At 40.0% G+C, this 27,500-nt stretch overlaps 1 protein-coding gene across 5 annotated transcripts in view; it reads right to left on the bottom strand.

Moving 5' to 3' along the window:
• Positions 1 to 27,500, bottom strand: part of ctc1 (CTS telomere maintenance complex component 1) — a 53,580-nt gene that overhangs the window by 5,119 nt on the left and 20,961 nt on the right. The window contains exons 9-20 of one of the 5 annotated variants that reach the window (XR_012398413.1): positions 26,274 to 26,424; positions 24,571 to 24,898; positions 24,091 to 24,205; positions 20,831 to 22,276; positions 19,025 to 19,114; positions 16,413 to 16,541; positions 10,731 to 10,777; positions 4,977 to 5,083; positions 4,737 to 4,896; positions 2,781 to 2,855; positions 457 to 619; positions 65 to 129 (exon numbers count right to left, since the gene is read on the bottom strand). Coding sequence is in view for 2 of the 5 variants with exons in the window: in NM_001077745.1 (NP_001071213.1) it covers positions 65 to 129; positions 457 to 619; positions 2,781 to 2,855; positions 4,737 to 4,896; positions 4,977 to 5,083; positions 10,731 to 10,777; positions 16,413 to 16,541; positions 19,025 to 19,114; positions 20,831 to 21,200; positions 24,091 to 24,205; positions 24,571 to 24,898; positions 26,274 to 26,424 (1,800 nt within the window). In the remaining 3 variants the exon portion in view is untranslated. 5 annotated transcript variants of the gene reach the window in all.

A 27,500-nucleotide genomic window follows, 5' to 3' on the forward strand; every position in this document is an offset into this window, starting at 1 on the left:
ACTAATATACTTATAGAAATGCACATACACACAAAAAATACACACTCTACACACACACACTCACTTGGCCTCGGCCTGAAACACTGCGCTGGTGGAGTCACATGGCGGGTGAGTTCGGCCACAGGTCGTCTATAAGGACGAGAAGGTCACGGGGTCAAAGCACAACATACAAACACACACACACACACACACAACCCACCAATGAGAAGAAGGGGCGGGGCATGTCAGACACAAGAGAGCGTTTGATTGGTCAGAAGATTTGATGAGACACAGAAGCATGAGGAGACAGCAGAAGTGCTAAACTGCAGGCGTTATATCAGGCTTATATCTGCCTAATGTGAATTTATTAACATCCTAACAGACGCAGACGAACATCTAAAACACTTTATTTTCATTTCACGGGGGCTTACACTGGTGTTACTGTCGTGCACTACACACAACACATCTCATCAGTACCTGTGTGAAGATGCTGCCGCAGAGAGAGCAGATCCACTGCAGACGCAGAGACAACACACACACCACATGACCTTTGACCTGAGCCACAAGGCACTGCTGCGACCCGACCGACGCCCAGGAGCCCAGGAGCATCATGGGAGGAGGAGGAGCTGCTGCTGCGGGCCTACAGTGAGAGAAAAAGACAGCACAAAACCATTAAGACAATGTAAAGTATAGAGGAGCGGCTGATGGGCTTATTATTACTGCACTGCACCATTAACCACACATTACACTGCAGGCATTCAGCAGTTTGGTGATGTTTTTAGGTGGCACAGTGGTTATCACTGTGGCCTCACAGCAAAAAGATTGCTAGTTTGAGCTTTGGCTGGGTCAGTCGGTGTTTCTGTGTGGAGTTTGCATGTTCTCCCCATGTTGGTGTGGGTTTCCTCCGGGTGCTCTGGTTTCAGTCCAAACACATGCGCTATAGGGGAATTGATCAACTCAATTGTACGTAGTATGAGTGTGTGTGTGTATGTATTTGTTGTTTCCCAGTACTGGGTTGCAGCCGGAAGGGCATTTGCTGCGTAAAGGGATTCGGTCAAAGGAAAATTAATAAATGAATGATGTCATTGTTATTATTAATTATTATCATCATCATTGTTATATTATTATGATTATAATTATTATTATGCAATTATTACCATCATAATTACAATCATCATTATTATTATTATTAGGGCTGGGTGATAACATCAGTGTCTGTATTTATTGAGCGAGCACCATTGTCAATAACATTATAAAAAAAGTTCTGTATGTAGTTTCGGTATGAACACTGTAGTTTTATTAAAATGTGACTGCTGAGCACACACATTGAAAGCAATGCCGGTAAGCTTAGGGTGTAAGTTTTACACGAAATTTCACGACTTGCGTGATGCACACATGATCATAAATCATAATATTCCTAAATGCATTGTAATATTTTTTCAATAATTATTGATACTGAATGATGTGAAACATTCTATTGTGATAATTTTTTGTTCTTTTGCAATGTCTTCCAGCCCTAAATATTATTATTATTATTATTTGATTATTATTATTTTATTTTTATTATTATTATTATTATTATTTCATTATTATTATTATTATTTCATTATTATCATTATTATTATTATTATTATTTTATTATTTCATTATTATTATTATTATTTTATTATTTCATTATTATTATTATTATTATTATTTTATTTCATTATTGTTATTATTATTATTTTATTATTATTATTTCATTATTATTATTATTATTATTTTATTATTATTATTTCATTATTATTATTATTATTTTATTATTTAATTGTTATTATTTTTATTAGTAGTAGTATTATTATTTTATTATTTCATTATAATTATTATTATTATTATTATTTCATCATCATCATTAGTATCAGTATTATTATTTCATCTTTTTTTCATTTTGAATCTCATAATTTTATGTGATGCAGTGTTTCAATTTAATTAATGCAGTGATTAATTTAATCTACTTTATTAGCATTAAAGTCAGCATGAAATGAAAACTAATTATATTTTCTTCACTAAATATTTGAAAAAATAAGTCATTTATCATAAACTAATGAATGAAACTTAAACATTTAAAAATGAAAATAAATTAAAAACAAAAATCTATTAATATGTAAATTAAGTTAACACAATAATGCACAATAATCAGACAACGAATGATAAATTAATAATGTAACTGCTTAAAAAAACAATATTAAAATTATCAGATTAATCAATAATAATAAACTTATAACATTCATTTATTCACTTATTCATTTTCCTTCAGCTTAGTCTCTTTATTAATCAGGGGTCACCACAGTGGAATGAACCGGCAAGTTATCCAGCATATGTTTTACAAAGCGAATGCCCTTCCAGCTGCAACCCAGTACTGGGAAACAACTGTACATACACAACACTCATAGACTATGGCCAATTTAGTCCCCTATAGCGCATGTGTTTGGACTGTGGGGGAAACCAGAGCACCCGGAGGAAACCCACACCAACATGGGGGGAACATGCAAACTCCACACAGAAACAGCAACCGACCCAGCCAAGGCTCGAACCAGCGACCTTCTTGCTGTGAGGCCACAGTGCTAACCACTAAGCCACCGTGCTGCCCCTAAACTTATAACATACAAAAATGAATGCAGAAAAAAAAAAATCACAATAGCTCATTTATGTGTGACGGTACATTTAAAGTCAAAGTTCAGTTCCACATCCTGTTTGTTTGCTGGAGGAGTTTCAGGTCAAGAGAATAAACAAACACAGGTGTGTGTGTAAACGAGACTCACCCTGAACACACTGACCTCAGACCAGTGACGCTCACATAACTGATGGGCAGAGAGCGGCAGTACACGTTACACGCTCTGAAACACACACACACACACGCACGCACGCACGCATGCACGCACACACACACACGATTTTGTGACATTTATTTCTCAATACATTGGGCATAATTTGCTATAATTCTGGTGTTTTACAGTGAAATACACAAAAATATTGTGAAATGTGTCTGTTTTTGAGCTCAATCTTTTGAAATATTGAGTGACTGATAAACTGCTTATTGCTTTGAAGAAATAATGGTTACTTTTAAAAACAAAATTAAAGTGCATTAAAATAAGACAAGTGGTTTGGACAATTGGTGGAAAAAAATTCTGAACTTCTGGACAATTTGTAAACAGCTCAAGTCAGATGTTTGCTGCTAAATATGTATTGCATATATAAATCAATTTGTGCCTAGAACTGTACAACAACCCAGAACACAGCGATTGTTTCCGACGATCAGATGTTTTATAATAATGAAATAAAATGCAGTGCAATAAGATACAATAAAATGCAAATAAACAAATAAAAATGCAATAACAAAAATAAAATACAATAAAATAAACTAATACAAAGCAATAAAATCAAATACATTGCAAAGCAATGCAATAAAATGCAATCCAAAAAATGCAATGCAATAAAATTAAATGCAATGCAACACAAATAAATGAAATAAAATGCAACAAAATAAATTGCAACAAATTAAATTGCAATAAAATAAAATAAAATAAATGAATATGCAACAAAATAAAATGCAATAAAATGCCATGCAATAAAATAAAATAAATTAGAATGCAATGCAATGCAAAATATGCAATACAGTAAAATCAAATGCAATGCGATGCAATAAAATTGAACATAACTCAATACAATTAAATCAAATAAAGTGCAACAAAATAAAATGCAACCAATGCAAAAAAATTCAATCAAATAAAATGCAATGCAGTCCAATAAAATAAAATGCAACTAATTAAATTGAAACCGCACTGAACTGAACTAAACTGAACATCAAATTTACAAAAACTATGTTAAGCTGCTTTGATACAATCTACCTTGTAAAAGCACTAGAGAAAAAAACAAAATAACTGAATTGATTTGAATAGAGTTCAATTATATCAAAATAAAATGGAATAAACTCATATAAATGAAAATAAAATGCAATAAATTCATATCAAATAAAAATGCAATAAATTCATATCGAATAAAAATACTATAAATTAATATAAAATAAAAATACAATAAATTAATATAATATAAAATAAAATAAATAGCAATAAATTCATATAAAATTAAAAAAATGCAATAAATTCATATAAAATAAAATAAAATGCAATACATTCATATGAAATAAAAATGCAATAAATTAATATAAAATAAAATAAAATGCAAAACAATCATATAAAAAATAAAATAAAATGCAATAAATTCATATAAAATAAAATGCAATAAATTTATATATATATAAAAATAAAATGTAATAAATTCATATAAAATAAAATGCAATAGATTAATATAAAATAAAATAAATTCATTTATAATGAAAATCCAATAAATTAATATAAAATAAAAAGGCAATAAATTGATATAAAATAAAAAAGTGCAATACATTCATATGCAATAAACTAAAATAAAATGCAATAAAATAATATGCAATGTAATACAATTAAATTAAATATAATTTAATACAAGTAAATGAAATAAAATACAACACAATCGATGCTATAAATTTCACTCAAACATAAGGCAATCCTATGAAAAAAATTGCAACAAACTAAAATGCAATGAAATAAAATGAAATGAAATGAAGTAAACTTGCAGGGATTTTTTTTTTTGGCATTTGCAGCCTAAAATAACCACATTTGTGACAGACTTTCTCAACGCTTTTGCAAAAGCAGGTCTCAGCAGCAGCAGAGCAGACTGACCTGGAGACTTTGCGCTGGACATGGTGAACCTGCAGTGCAGCTCCGGTGATCAGACCCAGTGTGTATAAACCACAGGACAGATCCAGATACACGTGAACCATCAGCCCGGGACACTCAGCGTCCTGCACCGTCAGACGCACCCTCAGATCCTCCTGCGTGTCTGCACATTCACACACACATTCACACACATCACTCACTGACCCTCATCCTGTAGACAGGTGTTCGGAGGCGGGGCCAAACCTGCAGTAGGTGACACTGATTTAATCTTGGGTTGTGCTTCGTTGTCCTCCTGCAGTGTGATTCGCTGAGAAATGATTCCATGAAAGGAGACGACCTCAGGGGCGGAGCTGAGGAAATAAAGACAGTATATCAATTTTCACATGAGCAAATCTCTTTCAGTCACGCAGAGCTGATGTAGATTAGGTTGTTATGAATGGGTTATCTGCACAGAAGTGTTGTTCAGCCACTGAAATCTCCCGTTGACAGATTGATTTGACTATTGTCTGTTTCATAAGGTCCTTTTACAGCATCGATAATGTCGATTTATATTTAGTTTCACAACAGAACATCAGTAAATAGCGCTATTCCCCTAGCCTGCTTTACTTAGCTGAAATTGGGCTTTTATTCACACTGGGTCATTTCTAAACAACCTGTGACGCTCCCGATATTGTTCACCGCTACTCTGAGTATTCAGTCTGAAACAGCATGTCAGTATGGCTCAGTAATTCCTGCACGCCACCGGCCAAACACTCAGCACACAGTAGTGGCTTTAGGACAAAGTGTGTGTGAGAGAGAGAGCAGCGATCCTTGCATGCATGAAATATTGCACATCATGACAAGATTTACTCGCTACTGTAAGAGTTGAGATATTGCAAATATTTTTGATGTCTTTGACAATTCAAACATGAGCTGAAAACAGAGACTGTTGACTCCACAACCCAGCAGGTGGGAATGCAGGAAAGACCAGTTCCTGCCGCATTTGCATCTGAGTCTGCTGAAACTCGGCTTCAACCACCCCAACTCACACATATGGTCATGTCAATGTTTGAATGTTCTAGATTAACCAAAGTGACTTTATTTATCATGTTTGATATCATTTAAAATGTCTCAGTGCGATTGGTACAATGGTCTCATTCCCTCAGAAATAGACATAATCAAAACAATAAATATATAACTTCGGGCATCTTTTGAACCACTGTGAAGGGTGTGCACTAAATGTGAATGCCTTTTGTTATGCACACACCCCTTTCCTTGAGGGGATTCTTGGATTACTTAAGGTAAGGTTTGAGAAATGCTCAGCGCGATTCTGCTTAACCAGATCAGCCCGTAACGGGTCATACGCTCCACGCTATGTAAAATTTGAAGTCAGGAATGCATCATTTAATCTTGGATTTATCTTTGATAATTTGATGTCTTGTATTGATCGTTTATGAATTGACTGAATGAACTGGCGTAATACACATTAACCTGACTAATAAATTGTTATGTTTTGAATCATTCAAACAGAGTTTGTGTTATTATCTCTAGTAGATTGTGTTAATTTCATAACACCACAAGCCCCTGTACAGGTTAGTAGCGGACTAAAACACGGTAGACGGAGCATTGCGGCACGCTATACGATGTCTCTAGAGCTCCGACTAACACATTGGCATTAATTCATGTATACTTAGGCTGTAAAAGGATATCTAAGGGGATAGTCCTTCACCTGTTAAACGTATAATACTATTTAGATAGTATAGTGATTATTCAAAGTTACTAATAGTTTAAGTACGACTGGTCTGCTTAATTCTATAGTAATGATCACTATATGAGTAAATAGCTCTGTTTGATTTAGGAGGTAGCAGATCTATGGGGACCGCATAAAAAATATCCTAATCTGAGTAAGTAGGGTTCTGCCGGTAAAGGATAGCGGTCAATCGCCACTGTTTAGTGACCAAGACTGACAAGCTTGTGCTTAAGAAATTGTATACTCGGCCGGTACAAGATTCAGGATGTTATAAAGAACGAGAATAACATAAAATGATGAACCGAAGAGAATATTCAATCATATTCTAAAATAATGTGAACGGAAACAAAATAACCTTCTCAATGTTTTATAATTGGAGTCAGATAAAACGAGGATAAATATATTAATATTCTAAACCACCTCATACTAAAATTGGAGTCAGATATGAGTTAAGTTTAATATAAATCAACATTGTGCACTGGAAAGACCGAACATGCAGTGAACCTTCATCCACCAGTGGATACCGTCATTGGACCAACTGCATGGACCCTACACTACACAACTGAAGCGTGCTAGATAAAATACAGTTGTTCATTGGGAATTGTAGTATTATAAAGTACTATAAAGTTTTCATCAGACCCCTAGTTTTTCATGATTCCGCAATCACTGAATCAACTCATAAATCAACAAAAAGTTGCATATTTTATTGATCCTGCAAAAATCATAATTAAACTCAAAATAATCGTCAAAATGTAAATAATCTCATAAAATCTCATCCAATTCCAGACCATACGACAGGCCCGGCGCCAGGAAGTCAAAACTGAGGGGGCACTTGACCTGGTGACTCATTGTGGTCTCTTGTTTCTTTCATTTAGGCTATTTATTCACATTTATTATTACTTTGCATTACTGCCTAAGTTACTGACCTAAGGCAGTAAAATAGGCTACGTTTTAATAGTAATAACAATATGCAGTTTCGCTATTACGAATTTTATTAACGATAGTAATGCTTACCGTTTATTAATGCAGACGGATGATGGCTTCAGTGCCAAACGAGTGCTTTAAATCATATGTTATTCTCCTTATTATACTGACCCACGATCAGACTATTCATTTAACCGGTAAATAAATATAGCGAAATCAGCTTAACCGAGTCATCACACTTCACGTAGCCTATTATCCAACCAACATCATTTTTAGGGCCATGAGCTACAAGTCAAAACAAACTCGATATGTTGTATTTTAGCTCTTAAAATAGATCTACAATATATTTTATGTTGTTTAATTTTGCATGAGCAAATAGCAGTATAGCCTAAATGACATTTTTAAAAGATTATCATTCTGCCTACCTGCAGCATGTGAGAGGTTTTTCGGTTGATCCGCGATAAATCCACTTAAGCACTATATTCCATTTATAACACTGCAAACTTGACTTAATAAACGCAAAAGGCATTTATTATGTGTTATACCTTGACTGCTGCTGCATAATGGGATGTTTCTCTTCACAACTGTAAAAGTGCGCTTTTTAGCAAAATGAAAGCAAACATTCAGAGAGTTCTGCGTTTTGTCAATTTTAGTTGAATTGTAATAATATTAATAATAATATTAATAAATAAATTAAAATATTATTTATAGTGTAGCCTACAGTGGGACTGTGCAGTAAACTATTTGTTTTTATTAAAACATGTTTATTAGGCTACATCTTCCCGAATAACTAATAAATGACTGGCAGTTGCGTCTCTGCTAAAATTAATTTAACAGCAAATTTCTTATGTGTTTTTTCCTTTTAGAGCTCAAGAGAGTTGTGTTTAAATAATTAGTTAACCAAAGCATGTAATGAATTAAGCTGCTCCTATCATGTCACCCACTTTCTCCCTTGTGAGTTGAGTGCGCCTCCATCGCCGTGTGCGCGTTTTAAAGGCTATTTACGGGCGCACCTGACCTGACGCGGGGACCGGATCTCTGGACTATGGGACTAGCTTTATTCTCACCATTTTCATAATTCGATTGCTATGTCATATATTTAAAAATATTTAAATTTGTGTTCTGAAGGTTGGAACGAAGGGAGTGTTAATAATTAATGACAGAAAGAATTTTCAGTTTGAGTGAACAATCCTTTATAAAAACTGGGGGGGCACAAACTCTTTCTGCGGGGGCAGCTTACAACTGAGATTGATTCAAGGATGACGACCGCTGGATGTGACCAAATTGAAGGACATTTAGAGGGATTGACTCAGGCTGATGAACACTTAACACACCACACACAGACTCTTCCATACCCTCACTGCACACCATCAATATATAGCATGCACTGCACTTTAACCAATCCAAACTTGAAACAATACTGCCTACAACAACTATGTGGACACCTGTTCATCGTACATATCGCTGTCCATTTCACATTGTCCTGTTTTTGGGCCCTATCATACACCCGGCGCAGTGTGGCGCAGTGTGGCGCAAGGCATGGCGCAGTAGTCTTTTGCTAGTTTCAGCTTGGCGCAAGAGTGGTTTTGAGGCGTTGCGCTACGCTGTTTAAATAGCAAATGCATTAGCGCTCATATGTGCGCCCATAGGCGATCTGGTCTAAAAAGGGAGGTGTTCTGAGACGGACCACTGGCGCGTTGCTATTTTGAGAAACTATAATAGATTTTTCATTAGACCAAAACTAACCCGGTCTAAACTTCAGCGCAGAGTTGCGCCTCACTTACACACTGCTTAATACACACAAGAGAGCAATAGGCAAATATCTTTACATATGAAAACATTTAAATATTAAGGATATATATAGGATATAATAAGAATAGATATAGGATATAAATATAAAGGATTAAAATATTACAAAACATATTTTCTAGCCTACATAAATATGAAAAATCACTGCTTTTATGTCTTCTTCATCTCGGGAGGCTTTTTCAGTTCATTCATAACAATTTGCTTCTGTATAATGTTATTATTATTAGCAGTATTATTTATTATATCCATATTTATATTTGTTTTAATAAAAACAAGCTTAGATTTGTCCACCTGTCAGGTTTTAGACCATATGGGGCGCAGCATGTGTTTTAGGATATAACTCAGGTTTTTGAGCACACTTCATTATTATTGTTCATTTATTCATTTGCTGGAAATTAGAACTGAATTTAGAAATAGCTTTGAAATAAATCTTTGCGCTTAACAAACTAAATGAATTATTTATAGACTAATTGATGTTTGTGTGTAAAGGTTTTCCTATCCAAGAGCAAATGTGAAAGTAGATTCATTATCTCTCATTCTCTCGCAGTAGATGCTCTGTTTAACAGTTTTCTGTTAATAAACTGTGAACTGTTTGCTTGTGAAATTATCAGTTTGTCCACTTAGACTTACTTTGTGTCCTGTAAATAGCGAATGCGCGCTTGGCGCGACGCAGCTGGCTCTTAAAGGGAATGGGAGACGAGACTCTAATTGGTTTATTCTCAAAACACACCTATAACTCATTAAGAAAATTAACTCAACCCTTTTAGACAGATTTCCCGTCCGTAAATTAGCAAAAATGCGTTCTGACACGCCCTGAAAGCGTTTGCGCCCTGCGTTTTGCGCTCTGCGCATGGACCGTCAAAATAGAGCCCTTAGTATTTGCACTGTCTGGAGCAGCACCTAAGCTTTTCACTCATTATAGCACACGTGCTGCTGATGATGTGACAATAAAAGTGATTTAATTTGATCCCAGCATAAAAGACCTTCATCATTCCCTGTCGATTCGACATGGCCTTAACATGCATCACAGCGCATTCTTTGCAAAACTCTGCTCATAAAACCAACCTGTCTAAAATTAAACCTGGGGCGAGGCAGTGGCACAGTAGGTAGTGCTGTCGCTTCCCAGCAAGACGGTCGCTGGTTCGAACCTCGGCTCAGTTGGCGTTTCTGTGTGGATGATCTACCTGCCTTAGTGTGGGTTTCCTCCGGGTGCTCCGGTTTCCCCCACAGTCCAAACACATGCGGTACAGGTGAACTGGGTAGGCTAAATTGTCCGTAGTGTATGAGTGTGTGTGTGGATGTTTCCCAGAGATGGGTTGCAGCTGGAAGGGCATCCGCTGCGTAAAAACTTGCTGGATAAGTTGGCGGTTCATTCTGCTGTGGCGACCCTGGATTAATAAAGGGACTAAGCCGACAAGAAAATGAATGAATGAAAGCAAACCTGTGTCAGTGTGGACATGTTGTGGACGCGTGTGGAACAATGTCAGGTCTGCTAAACGAGTAAATAAACACAGATTACAAATCATTAATATTACCTGCTGTGCAGAACTTCAGACACAGACATGAGCGCAGGAGCAGCAGCCTGAAGACACACACACACACACACACACACACACACACAACATCAGATTAAATACAGCTCATTACAGCTAAAACATGTTTATTACCAGAAATAAATGAAAAATTCAGTGACACTGAAGGTTGAAAGTAAATAAATAATATGTATTTCAGCTGGTTTGGCAAGAATATATTTGTTATATAGTGTAACATGATATACTAAAATGACGAAACGAAACAAAACGAAGAATCATAATAAAAAAACAAAACAATGACAAAACAAAACTTTACATGTGTATGCATGTGTGTGTGTGTGTGTGTATGCATGTGTGTGTGTGTGTGTGTGTGTGTGTATGAATGTGTGTGTGTGTGTGTGTGTGTGTGTGTGTGTGTGTGTGTGTGTGTGTGTGTGTGGGCATAGAGTCTGTTGTGGGGGGGTATCAGATCACGGTTGATCCGTAATTCGTACACGTGTGACCTGCAGATTAACAATTTTTTTTCCTTTACTAAATTGGTAAGGATCACAGAGAGATCGCCTCTCGTTTCATTCAAATCACATGTATAAAAGCATTTAGGATTTCCTGTAAAATATCATGAAGAAAGAAGTTGTGGTGGGTAATTGGGGATGTACTGGCTTTCTTAGGGTGCTTTCACACCTACACTTTTGTTTCTGAACGTATCTCGTTTGCCCAGATAGCGCGGTTCGTTTGGCATATGTGAACAGGGCAATCGCGCTCTGTTCCGCGCCAAAGTAATCACTCCGAGATCGCTTGAATGAGGTGGTCTCGGCTCGATTGAAACGAACCCTGGAGCGGTTTGATTGCAGTGAGAAAGCGATCCGGTCCGAGCGCGGTTATATCACAGTGTTTTATGGATATGTAATAGGCTTACGAAGAGAGAATTATGAGTAGGGCGGGAAGTTTCGCGAGTCTCCGGATGCTCGCAAACGAGTGATGATCTCCCGGTAATCTCGCGTCTCCCTCCCGGTCCTCAAATAGGCATCGTCGCGCACCCTTCTCACCCCTCCCCACCGCATCTCTCCTCAGACACGTGACGCGCGCACCCTGTCAATCACCACCAAACCACCACCTCTCCTGACAGCTGAGCGGGACGCTGCAAAATAAACCCTGACACTCTGACCAATGTGAGGAGAGTTTACTCGCACGTGACTTGTTTTAGCTCTTTTGGTTCGATTAGAAACTTTGCAGTTTAAAAGTGAACTGCTCCAAGAGCAAAGAGCAACACTATAACAATAGTAATCTCTGTTTCAGAACAACTGAATCCATTCACAGGTGTGAAAGCAGCCTTAGGTTATTACAGGTGTTTTCTGTCACTATGGATTTGCTCTTCAGTGTTTGGACTCTCACTAGTGTTTATTAACCACACTGAACTGAACTAAACTTAAACTCTGAAAACGGAACTACACTGTTTCAATTTACTATTATCTTCTATGCATACCTGTCAACATTGGGATGTGAAAATAAGGGATATGCCCACCATAATACGGGATTCCCCCGACCCCCTTTAAAAAAATCCCCAAATTACTAATTATGCTCATTTGGAGCTGTTGTCGTTGTAAATAAACAGTTAAATGGTCAGTAATATGTTTTATTATTATTTAGAAAAGGAAAAATAAGTAATATACATTAGCAGCAAATACATTAGCAAACAGTTCAGCTTATTAAAATTAATAGCTAATATAATGAAATAGAATCAAATCTCATTAGCCGTTTCTTCACTTTATAACTTACACAATCTGATTAAAGACCAACGAATTAATTATTTATTTAGATTTTTTTTTTTTCGTTTGATTACATTAAATAACAGGTGTCACTTTAAAAATGCACACATCTAACGTTATAATGAAAGCATTCGAATGCTTTTCTAACTTGTTTATGCTCATTTAGGACGAAATTACTTGTGTTTGAAAAAAAAAAACCCACCAAGATCGACATCTTTGGATATTATTAATTTTGTGTATATCTGTCTGTTTAAACATGCACCCTTGACTTTTGCCCTGCTTCAAATTGCGTGTAAAGAATCCGTTTGGGAAACAGCATCTATTTATCACTTTGGAGCACGTCAGCTGACAGTCATGCAGCGCTATATGACTGTTTTGAGGATTGCATATGAAGGGGCAACGACACCTGTAATGAAAATAAAGGGAATCCTGCCGTTTTTATGTTTATTTTAAAGTGTTTTCCTGCCTAAACAAAACGAAAGCGCAGAACAGACTCGCATTTAAGAGCAAGGGGTCTCCCCTGGTGGTTCGGCGGTACGGGTTGCGTATAGGGAGGCTCGATAAACACCTTTAATGTTTATTTGCCACCCTTCAGAGAAAGACGGAATATATGGGAGAAATACGGGAAAATCCCTTTATCATGATCATAGCGGGACAGAACTGTAAAATACGGGAGAATCCCGGGAAAAACGGGAGGGTTGACAGGTATGCTTCTACGTGAAGCTGCTTTGACACGATTTACATTGTAAAAGCGCTATACAAATAAAGGTGACTTGAATTGAATACTTGTTTAGCCTGCATTGATGCATTCAGTGTAAGCTGGACGATCAACCATTAAAAGATCAGGATCTCAACACCCACGCAACATACATTATAAATGATGCTGATTTGCATATGTTTATTAATCCCTCCCATCGCTGCATTCAAATCTGAAAACGCAAAACTCAAAAGAGAGATTTAGTTTTTAGTCTTTTGAGTTAGTTAAGAAGTTACACAAAGTAAAATAACACAGCAGTACTGGGAGACCAGTTTATAGTTTAGATCAGAGGTTCTCAAACTTTTTTCATTAAGTTACACCTCAGAAAAAAAATTGTCTCTCCAAGTACCACCAAAATGAGCAGTATTGAAATACAGTAGCGTAGTAGGCCCAATAAAGCAGCTACAACTCTGCACAGTTAAAAAACGTGGCAGATTACCTCAGAAATAATATATAATATAATATGCATAATTTTTTGATAAATTTTAAAATGTGTGTAGCATGTACATGACATATTTCATTCCTCCGCGTACCACTAGAAGGAAGCCTGCGTACCACAGTTTGAGAACCACTGGTTTAGATCAAATCACTGATGATCACTTAAAGATTAAAATCACCATCGTTTGCATTTAACATGAAGCTCAAAGATGAAAGCTGTAGGCAGCCATTACATTATTTCACCAGTAGGTGGCGACAAGCAGCCATCAAAAATATGCCACTGAATAATTCTTCAAGAATGATCATCTAGCAGTGAAACATGAAGCTTTATGAGTGAATAACTGAATCATTTATTGGAAATGAGACTGAAAATGAATATGAATTGTACAGTTTATAATGTTGGATTTCTACATTTAGCGTTATCAGCAACAGCAGGAGTAACAGTGAATTTTTCACAGCACTGAATATTGTATTATTTATTTTATTCAGCTGATTATGTCTTCATTTTAGTTTTAATAAAATTTCAGCTTTTAAGTTTTGCTTGTTAAATTCAAAAGTGTCTCACAGTCGATGTTTTTGTACTAAACGAAACGCAAATGACATTTGTCTCCTCGTCTTTTTGGCTGATCCGAAAAATGATTCAATCTGTGACTAAAGAACAATAATGTGATCCGAACCGTGAGATCTACATTTACATTTAGTCATTTAGCAGACGCTTGTATCCAAAGCGACTTACAAATGAGGACAAGGAAGCAATTTACACAACTATAAGAGCAACAATGAATAAGTGCGGTAGGCAAGTTTCACCTATGTAAAGAAAGTGTAAGAAGCAAAGCATTAGTAATTTTTATTTTTTTATTTTTGAGTTAACGGTAGAGACGATAGGCAATTGCAGATTTGTAAGGAAAGTGGAGACTAAATAGTTGAGTTTTCAGTGGTTTCTTGAAGACAGCGAGTGACTCTGCCGTTCTGATGCAGTTAGGGAGTTCATTCCTCCAACTGGGCAGATTGAATGCGAGAGTTCGGGAAAGTGATTTCTTCCCTCTTTGGGATGGAACCACGAGGCGACGTTCATTCACAGAACGCAAGTTTCTGGAGGGCACATACATCTGCAGAAGTGAGAGCAGATAAGAAGGAGCAAAGCCAGAAGTCGCTTTGTAAGCAAACATCAGAGTAGAGATCTGCGCGGGACTAGATTTTGAATCCCGCTCCCGCCCGCACCCGCCAGGTTTTGGCCCGAACCCGACCACTCCCGCTTATATTAAGGATTTATTGTCCCGCTGCCCGACCTGCCCCGTTTTCTGCCCGCCGCGCCCGATCCTGCTAAAGAGCGGGGGAGAACAAAACCAAAAATACCTCAGCTATACAGTCCAGACAGCCAAGCTGTCTGTATAAACACACACACACAGCACCAAGCACACACACACAGACAAATTTCTCTCTCTCTCATACGCGCGCGCGCACTAACACACACACAAGCACCAAGCAGACACACAGGCGTTTGCTGTTATATCAACTCAAAGGCTTGTAATACCATGTATCAAAAGTACCAATGTAATACCAAAAGGTTTTATATAAAGGTATATAAATACTGAGTCGCGCCAGCTCCGGGCCGCAGCGCACATTACTCTCGGGCCGATTCCGGCAGGGATGCGGCAGCGTCGGCTCGCTTACGGCCGCCGCATCTGGCCCGATTGATTCGGGCCGGAATCGGGCAGTGAGTCCACAAGCATCCGGAGTCCGGCAGCCGGAGCCGGGCTGAGTGGTAAGTCTCTGGCAGGCGAGAATCTAGCCGGAACTGGCCCGAGTGTATTCTACTATCTGGGAAAACTCTCTCTCTCATTCGCGCGCGCATTAACATACACACACACACAAGCACCAAGCACACACACAGGCAAAGCTCGCTCGCTCTCTCGCTCTCTCTCTTTCTCTCTCTCTCTCTCATTCGCATAGCAATATCCGCGATATTGCTAGACAGCCCGCTCCCGTCCCAAATTAAACCCGTTACCGACCGCTCCCGCGACTTATTCAGAAATTTATTCCCGCGCCGCAGAAATCTGGTCGGGTCCTGCGGCGCCCGCGGGACAGCCGCGGGAATGCAGACCTCTACATCAGAGCTTTGAATTTGATGCGAGCAGCAACTGGCAGCCAGTGCAAACGGATGAGCAGCGGAGTGACATGTGCTTGTTTAGGTTCATTAAAGACCACTCGTGCTGCTGCATTCTGGAGCAGCTGAAGAGGCTTGATAGAGTTAGCTGGAAGTCCGGCTAGTACAGAGTTGTAGTAATCCAGTTTGGAGAGAACAAGAGCTTGAACAAGGAGTTGAGCTGCATGTTCAGATAGGAAGGGTCGGATCTTTCTGATGTTGTAGAGTGCGAATCTGCAAGATCGAGCAGTTCTAGAGATGTGCTCAGAGAAGTTTAGTTGGTCATCAATCGTTACTCCAAGGCTTTTCACCATTTTGGATGCAGTAATGGTTGCCCCATCTATCTGGATTGAAAAGTTATGGTGTAGAGTCGGGTTGGCAGAAACTTTTGCCAGGTTAAGCTGAAGATGATGATCTTTCATCCAGTGTGAAATGTCTGACAGGCAGGCTGAGATGTGAGATCTGTGATCCATCACACCACAAGTGTCTATGTGTAGTGTCTGCATGCTTGTGTATGTGCATGAGTGAAGCGTGTGTGGATGTGTGTAGTACATGTGTATAGATGTGTGTGTGTTAACCTGAGCGTCCGCAGGCTCCTCTGTGAGTGTGTGAACGCGCCACTGCGGCTGCAGCAGGAGGGAGGGGCTACTGAGCTGTGTGACTCCGCCCCTCGCTGACACTCCCTTAGCTTCTAACACGCCCACATCCTGTCGATCAGCACAGAAATTAAGTTCAAATATAATCACATATTCATCTCCACCTGCCCAAGTGCAGCTAAACAGATTCAGAAATTGTTCACAGTATTTCCTTTAATATTTGTTCTTCTGGAGAAAGTCTTATTTGTTTTATTTCGGCTAGAATAAAAGCAGCTTTTAATGGTTTTAAAGCCATATTAAGGTCAATATTATTCGCCCCCTTCAACAATATTAGTGTTGGATTGTCTCCAGAGCAAACCACTGTTATACAATAGCCGCGTTTCCACTATCGCGCCTAAAGCGAGCGAGCCAGGGTGAGCCAAGGCCAGTGGCGTTTCCACTGTCACTTCTGGGGCCTAATCGGGCCAAAACGGGGCTTTCTTGGGGCCAGCGGTCGGCCTTTTTCGGGCCGCCGAATACCTTGGGCCAAAGAGGGCCAGCCGGGGCTTCGGGGCGGAGTGAAAGGAGAGGCGGGCACAGTTTTCCGATCGCACACGAGTACATGCGCCAAACAAATAAACAAACAAATAAATAAGGGAAAGAAAACATCTGGAACAAATTATAGGCTGGGGTCTTTTTTGCATATGATCGCCCTTATGTTTCTCTTTAAATGTAAAGCTGTTGCATAAAATGATAGTTTTTATAAGTGACTTTTCTTTGCTGCATCTTTGATGTTTCAATAACGCATACTAATCTTTACACCATATTAAAGACACAGCAGACAGTAAAGGTTTTCAAGAAGTTTTGTCAAGTTTAATAAGTGTTTTTGCGCGTTTAGATGCCTGTGTGTGTGTGTGTGAGACCGAGGAAAAGAGCGCTCCATTCATAGCTCTGTTGATGCCGCACGGCTTTTTTCTTTAATTTTTATTGTTTTAATTTATTTCGGTGATAATACACTATATGAATACAACAGTAAGACATTAAACTTTACAAATTTCATGTCCACTTTTGTAGGCTCAAAACAATAGTGTCATATCTAGATAAAATAGCCCTATATTGAAATAATTTAAAGAATTACAAATATCAGATAAGCCTATAATAAAATCACATTAAATAAATAAACCAATATAAAACTAACAAAAGCTATAGCTATAACAATTAGGTACTATATCAAACTGTTTCAAATTTATATTAAACTTTCATTTTTCAAAAGCCTCTTTGAAAAAAAGATTTTAGATATTTTTCTAAAAATAAATAAATAAATAAAAACCTGAGAATGTTTTAAATATTATTTATAAAGTATTTGGATACGAAGATATTAATTAAATTATGCAAACAGAGCATTTTCGGGGTGAGTGAAAGCAGAAATAGGCGACGATTTTTTCTGTCTCCAGCTGCGCAGCACTTTTTTGACGGGGAAAACTGCAAGTTCAAAATGTGTTCTGTGTCCTCAAACAAGTGTGTATGTTTTTATTTAACGTGGTAAAAATAAAAAAGGAAATTTTAAATACATAAAGAGCTTTATTAGTGCATAGCTGCTGAGTGCAACGCAATAAAGGCTATATTTTATTATGTGCTGCTCTTATGTGCTGAAACACTGAACACTTTCCTTTACTTAAGATATAATAAGCAACATCTTTAAATAAAGGGAATCACCTATTAAGTGTCATAAAGCCTATAGGGGGAAAAAAAATCATGTTTCAGTTCTCTCCGGAGCATTTGAGATGAATGTTGGACAGATTCTGTGTAGAGGATGTTATAAAATGCATTTTATATCGAGTTATTAATTGAGAATTTTATTTATGTGGTGTTATATTATGGATGTGTGCGCTCTCTGCGCTGTGTCCCTCCGTTGGTGGCAAGACCACTGGATTTCGATGCCAGTCGGTCGGCGTGTAAATGAATATGATCAATGAAAACACACAGGCATGTGCGTATAGACATGCGTTGTACTGCTGTACAGTAACGTGTCATTTGTTTGTTTTGGTTGTCCTATTTTAATAGTTTCGTGATGATGTGATGGTGTGCTTTATCTGCTTGATTCTCGCTGAAGTGGGCGGTTTGAGTGACGTTCGATTCGGGGGATGTTCTGGGGGCGGGGTTTGCGTGACGTGCTGCGAGCTACTAGCCCCACAGTGGAAACCCGACATGGTTTCCGCCTCACTGCTCAACCTCCCGGGCAATTGGCTCGGCCTGGCCCGATATAAGCCCTGGCTCGCACTGGCCCGATAGTGGAAATGCGGCTATTGACTTGCCTAATTACCCTAACTTTACCCTAATTACCCTAGTGAAGCCTTTACATGTCACTTTAAGCTGAACACTAGTGTCTTGAAGAATATCTAGTCTAATATTACTTACTATCATCATGACAAAGAGAAAATAAATCAGTTATTAGAGACGAGTGTTTTGTGTTTATATAAGTGTTTCTCTGCTAAACAGCACTTGGGAAAAGCTTGAAAAATAATACACATTTCACAGAAGGCGAATAATTGTGTCCACATCTGATTCTTACACATTTACAAGGCAATAAACAGATGAGAGAGAGTGTGTTTTACCTCAGTGTTGAGTGCGATTAATCGATACACACATCCCGGATGAAGAACGGGGAACCAGCGAACACATGACCCCCTGAAGTGAAGCTCAACCTGCAGAATTGATGGCGAATTCAGCATTACGGCTCATATTGAACAATAGTGAACATTTCAGAGTGACAGACAGTAAAACTGAGCACACGTTCACAATCTGGTGCAGAAGCTGATATTACTATGTGAATTTCTAATTCTTGTCAAGTCAATGAGATCTTTATAAAAGTACAATGCACGGCTGACAATGACAGAAGCTTCAGTCATCGTCAGGGACTGCAGTGTTCACATGGACATCAGTCACCGAATGACTTGCCCATATCTGAATGAGACAATTACATGATGAAGGTGTGCGAGTTGCTTTCTGAATGTTCCTATCATAGTCCCCATCATAGACATGTTATAGCACATAGATCCATTAACAAACACATCGACAAAAACACACAAATATACACCACTTTATTAGGTACATCTTACTAGTACCGGGTTGGACCCCTTTTACCTTCAGAACTGCTTTAATCCTTCGTGTCAGAGATTCAACAAGCTACTGGAAATATTCCTCAGAGATTTTGCTCCATATTGTCATGATAGCATCACGCAGCTGCAGATTTGTCGGCTGCACATCCATGATGCCAATCTCCCGTTCCACCACATCCCAAAGCTGCTCAATTGGATTGAGCTCTGGTGACTGTGGAGGCCATTTGAGTGCAGTGAACTCATCGTCATGTTCACCAGTCTGAGATGATTGAGCTTTATGACATGCTGCGTTATTCTGCTGGAAGTAGCCATCAGAAGATGGAGACACTGTGCTCATAAAGGGATGGACATGGTCAGCAGCAATACTCAGGTAGGCTGTGGCGTTGATGCTCAATTGGTACTAATGGACCCAAAGAAAATCTCCCCCACACCATTACACCACCACCACCAGCCTGAACCGCTGATACAAGGCAGGATGATCCATGCTTTCATGTTGTTGAGGCCAAATTCTGACCCGAGCATCTGAATGTGTCAGCAGAAATGGAGACTCATCAGAGCAGCAACGTTTCTCCAATCTTCTATTGTCCAGTTTTGGTGAGTCTGTGTGAATTGTAGCCTCAGTTTCCTGTTCTTAGCTGACAGGAGCGGCACCCGGTGTGCTCTTCTGCTGCTGTAGCCCATCCGCCTCAAGGTTGGCCGTGTTGTGTGTTCAGAGATGCTCTTCTGCAGAGCTCGGTTGTAACGAGTGCTTATTTGAGTTACTGTTGCCTTTCTATCAGCTGGAACCAGTCTGGCCATTCTCCTCTGACCTCTGACCTCATCAACAAGGCATTTGCGCACACAGAACTGCCGCTCACTGGATATTTCCTCTTTGTCGGAGCATTCTTTGTAAACCCTAGAGATGGTTGAGCGTGAAAATCCCAGTAGATCAGCAGTTTCTGAAATACTCAGAGCAGCCCGTCTGGCAGCAACAACCATGCCACGATCAAAGTCTCTTAAATCCCCTTTCTTCCCCATTCTGATGCTCGATATGAACTGCAGCAGATCCTCTTGTCCATGTCTACATGCCTAAATGCAGTGAGCTGCTGCCATGTGATTGGCTGATTAGAAATATGCGTTAGCGAGCAGTTGGACAGGTGTACCTAATAAAGTGGCCATGAGAGTATCATGTTGATTAACCCATTCCTGAGGCCACAACTGGCATTTTTAAAAGCTGAGACGCATTCAGTGTGAAAATGACATACATTTAAACCATGTGGGTGAGTGTGTGCAGGATTCAGTGTGTGTGTGTCATCTGCTGACCGTCTGGCCGCCGCCGTCTCGCTCTCGCTCCTGAATCCTGCAGTTTTTGGGGTCATGGCTCCAGCGCTGGACGCCCCCCACACACACCGCTCTGCACTTGAAGCCCAGCTGCCGTGTGTGTGTGTCTGCGGACACGTTCTGCAGCGTCACGCCATGCTTATTCTCCAATCTGAAGAGCAGACTCACACACACCGCAGAGCTGTCGGCACGCTCACACACTCCAGCGTCAGCCGATCTGAGCCTCTTGGAGGATTCGCCGCAGCTTCTGTGTGTGTGTCCGTGTGTGAGTTTGCTCTCCGCCATTTGATGACTCATGGAGGAAGACGGACTGATGATGATCAGATCATCCATACACAGCTGGAGATATACCCTGAAATACACACACACACACACACACACACACACACACACACACACACACGCACACACACACAAACACACATACATACAAGGCAAAAATAAATACACACACATGCATGCACATACACACAAACATGAATGAACATGCACAAAAATGCAAATACACAAATAAACAAACACACACACACACACACACACACACACACAAACACAAACATGCACAATCACTCACAAATAAACACATACACAAGTTCAAATAAACACACACATCAACACACACAAGCGAACATGCACATGCACACAAATGCAGACACAAAGAAATACACAAACACACACACACACACACAAACATGTACACAGACACAAATAAATGCACAAACACACACAAACAGACAGAAACATGCACAAAAACACACAAATAAACAATATCAAATAAACACAAATAAAAAAAAACACACACAAACACACACACAAGCGAACATGCACACAAATGCAAAGACACAAAGAAATGCACAAAAAAACAAACACACACACACACACACACACACACAACAAACCGAAAGATGCACATGCACAAAAACCCAGACACAATTAAACACACACAAGCACAAACAAAAACATGCACACAAATTAACACACAAACACAAATAAATACACGCACACAAACATGAACACGAAGACACAAATAAATGCACACACACACACACAGACACACACTCACACACACACACACATGAACAAACAGACAGAAACATGCACAAAAACACACAAATAAACACAAATAAACAAACACACAAAAACACACACACACAAACGAACATGCACACAAATGCAAAAACACAAACAAATACACAAATAAACAAACACACACACGAACATGTACACAAAGACACAAATAAATGCACAAACACACACACACACAAACAGAAACATGCACAAAAACACACAAATAAACAAATTCAAATAAACACAAATAAAAAACACACATACACACAAACACACACACAAGCGAACATGCACATGCACACAAATGCAAAGACGCAAAGAAATGCACAAATAAACAAACACACACACACACACAACAAACTGAAAGATGCACATGCACAAAAACCCAGACACAATTAAACGCACACAAGCACAAACAAAAACATGCACACAAATTAACACACAAACACAAATAAATACACAAACACAAACATGAACAAACAGACAGAAACATGCACAAAAACACACAAATAAACACAAATAAACAAACACATACAAACACACACACACACAAACAAACGAACATGCACATGCACAAAAACCCAGACACAATTAAACACACACAAGCACAAACAACAGCATGCACAAACACACAAATTAACACACAAACACAAATAAACCCACACACACACGCAAGCAAGCGCACACACACACACAAACATGAACACGAAGAAACAAATAAATGCACAAACACACACACACACAAACAGACAGAAACATGCACAAACATGCAGACAGACACATGCATTGCCGAGTCTGCTCTGGTGGACAGTAGCAGACTCTAAAATGAGACGCAGATTCAGAGTTCCACATGAGATTATTAATGAGCAAATAATATAAATATTACGAGTGTAAACATTAGGTGAGCATGTCACATTTTAACCCCGTGTCCTAACAACACGCTACATGACGAGATACACAGTTATGAGCAGTTTAGCTGTTTGCACCAGACGAAACAGGACAGAAATGTAAACACAGCCATTCAGCAGCACAGAATAGTGCACTCACTGCACTCCAGCACAATGGTCAGCTTTATAATCTAATGAACACATATTAAAGCTCCTTAACATGATTAAATGTAGATGCTGAATCACTGATATGTGTTGGTTTGCTCAGTTCTGAAGTTCAGTTTCAGACGCTTTGTTTTATTTCCCAGATCTGAGCTGAACTATCTGCTGCTGCTGTCAGTAGTACAACAATAAATGTCCTGTAAAGACTCACATTATCAGCATTTAACACTGAATAAAGCACATGAGCTGTAGCTGAGCTGATCACTGTCAGTTTTCTGTTGTTCATCTGTGAGAAACAGACACCGTTTCTAATATATACATTTCAGGTGTTGGTTAGAATAAAAACTTTTTTTAATATGGAGAATATTCCTTCTATCGCGTGCCAATGCTTTATTTACAACACAACTTAATTCAGCCTTTAGGCTCGATAGTCAGGCACACTCGCGCTAATCTGGCAACCTGCACTTGTGTGCATTCATCACAAGAGGAGCTGAGTGAAAACTTGTTTTGAACCAGGCGTGCAATACCTAGTTCAACCACTGGGTGTCAAACTTACACACTGCACCTTTAAGAACAACATTATGTGTTCATTAGCAGATTAAACATTATTAATCTCGATTAATTAGACTTTAAATCAGAATCAATCCTTAATTGCTCATTTATTATGTTATTTTAGTCAGGTTTAGAGGCAGGATGGTGGCGCAGTGGGTAGCACATTTGCCTTACAGCAAGAAGGTCACTGGTTCAAGTCCCAGACATTTCTGTGTGGAGTTTGCATGTTCTCCCCGTGTTGGCTTGGGTTTCCTCCGGGTGCTCCGGTTTCCCCCACAGTCCAAACGCATGCGCTATAGGGGAACTGATCAACTAAATTGGCCGTAGTGTATGAGTGTGTTTGTGTTTGTGTGTGTGTGAATGAGTGTGTATGGGTGTTTCCCAGCACTGGGTTGCAGCTAGAAGGGCATATGCTGTGTAAAACATATGCTGGATAAGTTGGCGGTTCATTCCGCTGTGGCGACCCCTGATAAATAAGGGACTAAGCCGAAAATGAATGAATGAATGGTCAGGTTTATGTAAAGCAGTGTGTGTATGAAACGTACATGAGTGTGTGTGTGTGTGTGTTTGTACCTGCAGTGTTTGAGTGTGATGTAACTCGGCTGATCCAGGTGTTTCCAGGAAGGGAAGTTTGTCTTCATGAACCTCTCCATGACTAAAGTACAGCGGCGCACACACACAAGACAGCCTGCACACACACACACATACACACACACACACACGCGCATGCACCCAGACAGAGATGCACACAATAAATGCACGTGATCGCACACACAAAGGGAAAAACAGACACAAAAGATATGCACACATACACACAGACAGACAAACACATATAGTACACACAACCACAAGCATACACACTCACACACAAGACATGTGCGCGCACGCACACACACAAGCAGATGTACACACATGCACAAACACCCACGCATATAGATGCATGCACAGAAAAAACATGCACAAACACAAACACACACACACACACACACACACACAGATGTTGTGGTCTCTTTGCACATACAGGCAGTGGAGTGTGTGTGTGTGTGTGCTCACCCTGCCAGGCCGTGCTGATGTTGGGGCTGTGGTCTCTGCACACACACAGGCAGTGGAGTTTGTGTGTGTGGTCGCGCAGCTGCAGTGTTGCGCTCTCCGCCTGCAGCTCAAGCACCCCCAGCAGCAGCAGCGGGTCAGGGGACGCCTCCTCCAGCCGGAGCTCCACACTGGACCAGCGCAGCGCAGAATTCAGCTCCAGCGCCGTCATGTGGGGCGCAGACGCAGACAGGAGAGCCGGCAGAGACAGAGACGACCACACCTCACGCTGCATCCACACACACAGCTGCTGCACCGACCACAGAGCAGCACTCGGCCACCGCACACAATACTGACACACACACACACACACACACACACACACACACACACACAAATACAGTAGTTATTATTATTTATTATTATTATTATGAAAACAGGCAAGAAACAAGACATGCTGTGATAGCCCTGCCCTAAAGGACTGACAACTCCTCCCTAAAGAACTGATAGCCCCGCCCTAAAGGACTTATAGTCCTGCCCTAAAGGACTGATAGCCCCACCCTAAAGGACTGATAGCCCCGCCCTAAAGGACTGATAACTCCGCCTTTAAGGATTGATAGCCCGTCCTAAGGGACTAATAACTCCACCCTAAAGGACTGATAGCCCCACCCTAAAGGACTGATATCCCCGCCCTAAAGGACTGATAGCCCCACCCAAAAGGACTAATAGCCCCACCCTAAAGAACTGATAACTCCGTCCTTGCCCGTCCTAAAGGACTGATAACTCCGTCCTATAGGACTGATAACTCCGCCCTAAAGACTGATAGCCCCGCCCTAAAAGACTGATAGCCCCGCCCAAAAGGACTGATAGCTCAATCCTAAAGGACTGATAGCTTCACCCTAAAAACTGATAGCCCCTCCCTAAAGGACTGATATCTCCGCCCTTAAAGACTGATTGCTCCACCCTAAAGGACTGATAGCCCCACCCAAAAGGACTGATAGCTCCACCCTAAAGGACTGATAGCTGCACCCTAAAGGACTGATAGCTCCACCCTAAAGGACTGATAGCCCCGCCCTAAAGGACCGATAGCCCCACCCAAAAGGACCGATAGCCCCACCCAAAAGGACCGATAGCCACACCTAAATGACTGACAGCCCCACCCTGAAGGACTGATAGCCCCGCCCTAAAGGACTGATAGCTCCGCCCTAAAGGACTGATAGCTCCGCCCTAAAGGACTGATAGCCCCGCCCTAAAGGACTGATAGCCCCGCCCTAAAAGAGTGATATCCCCACAAAAAAAGACTGATAGCTCCACCCTAAAGGACTGATAGCTCCACCCTAAAGAACTGATAACTCCACCCTAAAGAACTGATAGCTCCACCCTAAAGGACTGATAGCCCGCCCTATAGGACTGATAGACCCACCCAAAAGGACTGATAGCTCCACCCTAAAGAACTGATAGCCCCTTCCAAAAGGACTGATAGCCCCGCCTAAATGACTGACGGCTCCGCCCTGAAGGACTGATAGCCCCACCCTAAAGGACTGATAGCAAGTGTGTTACCATCGTAATAGGACAGTGGTGTGTGTTACTATAATTATAGGTTATTTGATAGTGGTGTGTGTGTGTGTGTGTGTGTGTGTGTGTGTGTGTGTGTGTGTGTGTGTGTGTGAGAGAGTGGGTGTGTGTGTGTGTGTGTGTGTGTGTGTGTGTGTGTGAGTGGGTGTTACCATGCTAATAGGGCAGTGGTGTGGCTCCTGAATCATCTCTGTGTAAATGTTTCTCTTCTTCTTCGTCTTCTGTTCAGCGTCACACACAACGTCCAACAGCCGTCCAGCAACTACACACACACGGTCAGGTCGCACCCACCGCGGACTCAACCTGACAGACACACACAATTTAAAAGTGTGATAGCAGGTAAACAGGTTTTGACCTCCTCGTGTTGCCATCATCATAGTGTGATGAACAATACCATATCTGAGGGGTTTTTAAACTGTGGAGCGAGAATCTGAGGCGTGCACTAGAGTAAATTATGATGACGATTTTTATGCGTTCACTAGAGTGAATCTGATTAATGTCAGCTCCACAGCTAACTACCAGGCACCTGTAGAGTTTATGCGTTCCAGTAAAACACACAAATGAAATGGACTGAGCGCTTTTTAAAAATGAATGATGGTGAATGAATAAAGTTCAAAATGGTGAGTGTCTGAAAAAAAGACATACTGACTATGTTTACATGGACATCAGTTATTTGCAGGCCCGGCTCCAGCTTGGAACCTTAGGGTGGGCCAAGTGACATTTGAGGTGGGCCAAAAAAGTACACACAGACATACATACACACATACTGTATATATATATATATTACTTCTGAAAGTAGGATGTTTCTTTTCCGGACAGAGCCGGGTGACATAATCCGCAGCCCATTGGTTCTTTTCTTTATTGACATTGGGCTGACCCAATCACAAACTTCCATGTTGGGCTCTGTGTAACGTAGGTGTGTATTTGTCAAAATAGCCGAGAGTCCCGCCTGTTTCTTACGCGCAGGTTCGGGCTGTGGGAAAGCAGGCTTTAGCATCTGCACTCTGCAGCGGGGCACAGATCATATACTCCTGTCTATTCTATCTAGTTACCTATCTGTCCATATACATATACTTTTTTAAACTTATAATCTGCACCACAGCCGCGGCAACTTCCTCCTATAATGCTGTTTCCTTTACCTGCAAGTCTTTATTTTACAAATGATAAAGAATGTCTGCTTCTCACGCTCTATGAGGGGTCATTCATGTATTTTAAGATGCAGTCGGTCAGAAGACAAGCGCAGGAGATATCATGACATTGTGTTTTTGATCATCAGCATGATGTAGGCTTATGGTGACAATAATATTTATACAATATGGTTAATATAATGATATTTATACATGACCAAACTAGTGTGCAACTTAAGCAACTTTTTTTAC

This window comes from Danio rerio, chromosome 23 (assembly GCF_049306965.1).
Source record: "Danio rerio strain Tuebingen ecotype United States chromosome 23, GRCz12tu, whole genome shotgun sequence".
In the NCBI taxonomy this organism is placed as follows: Eukaryota; Metazoa; Chordata; class Actinopteri; order Cypriniformes; family Danionidae; genus Danio; species Danio rerio.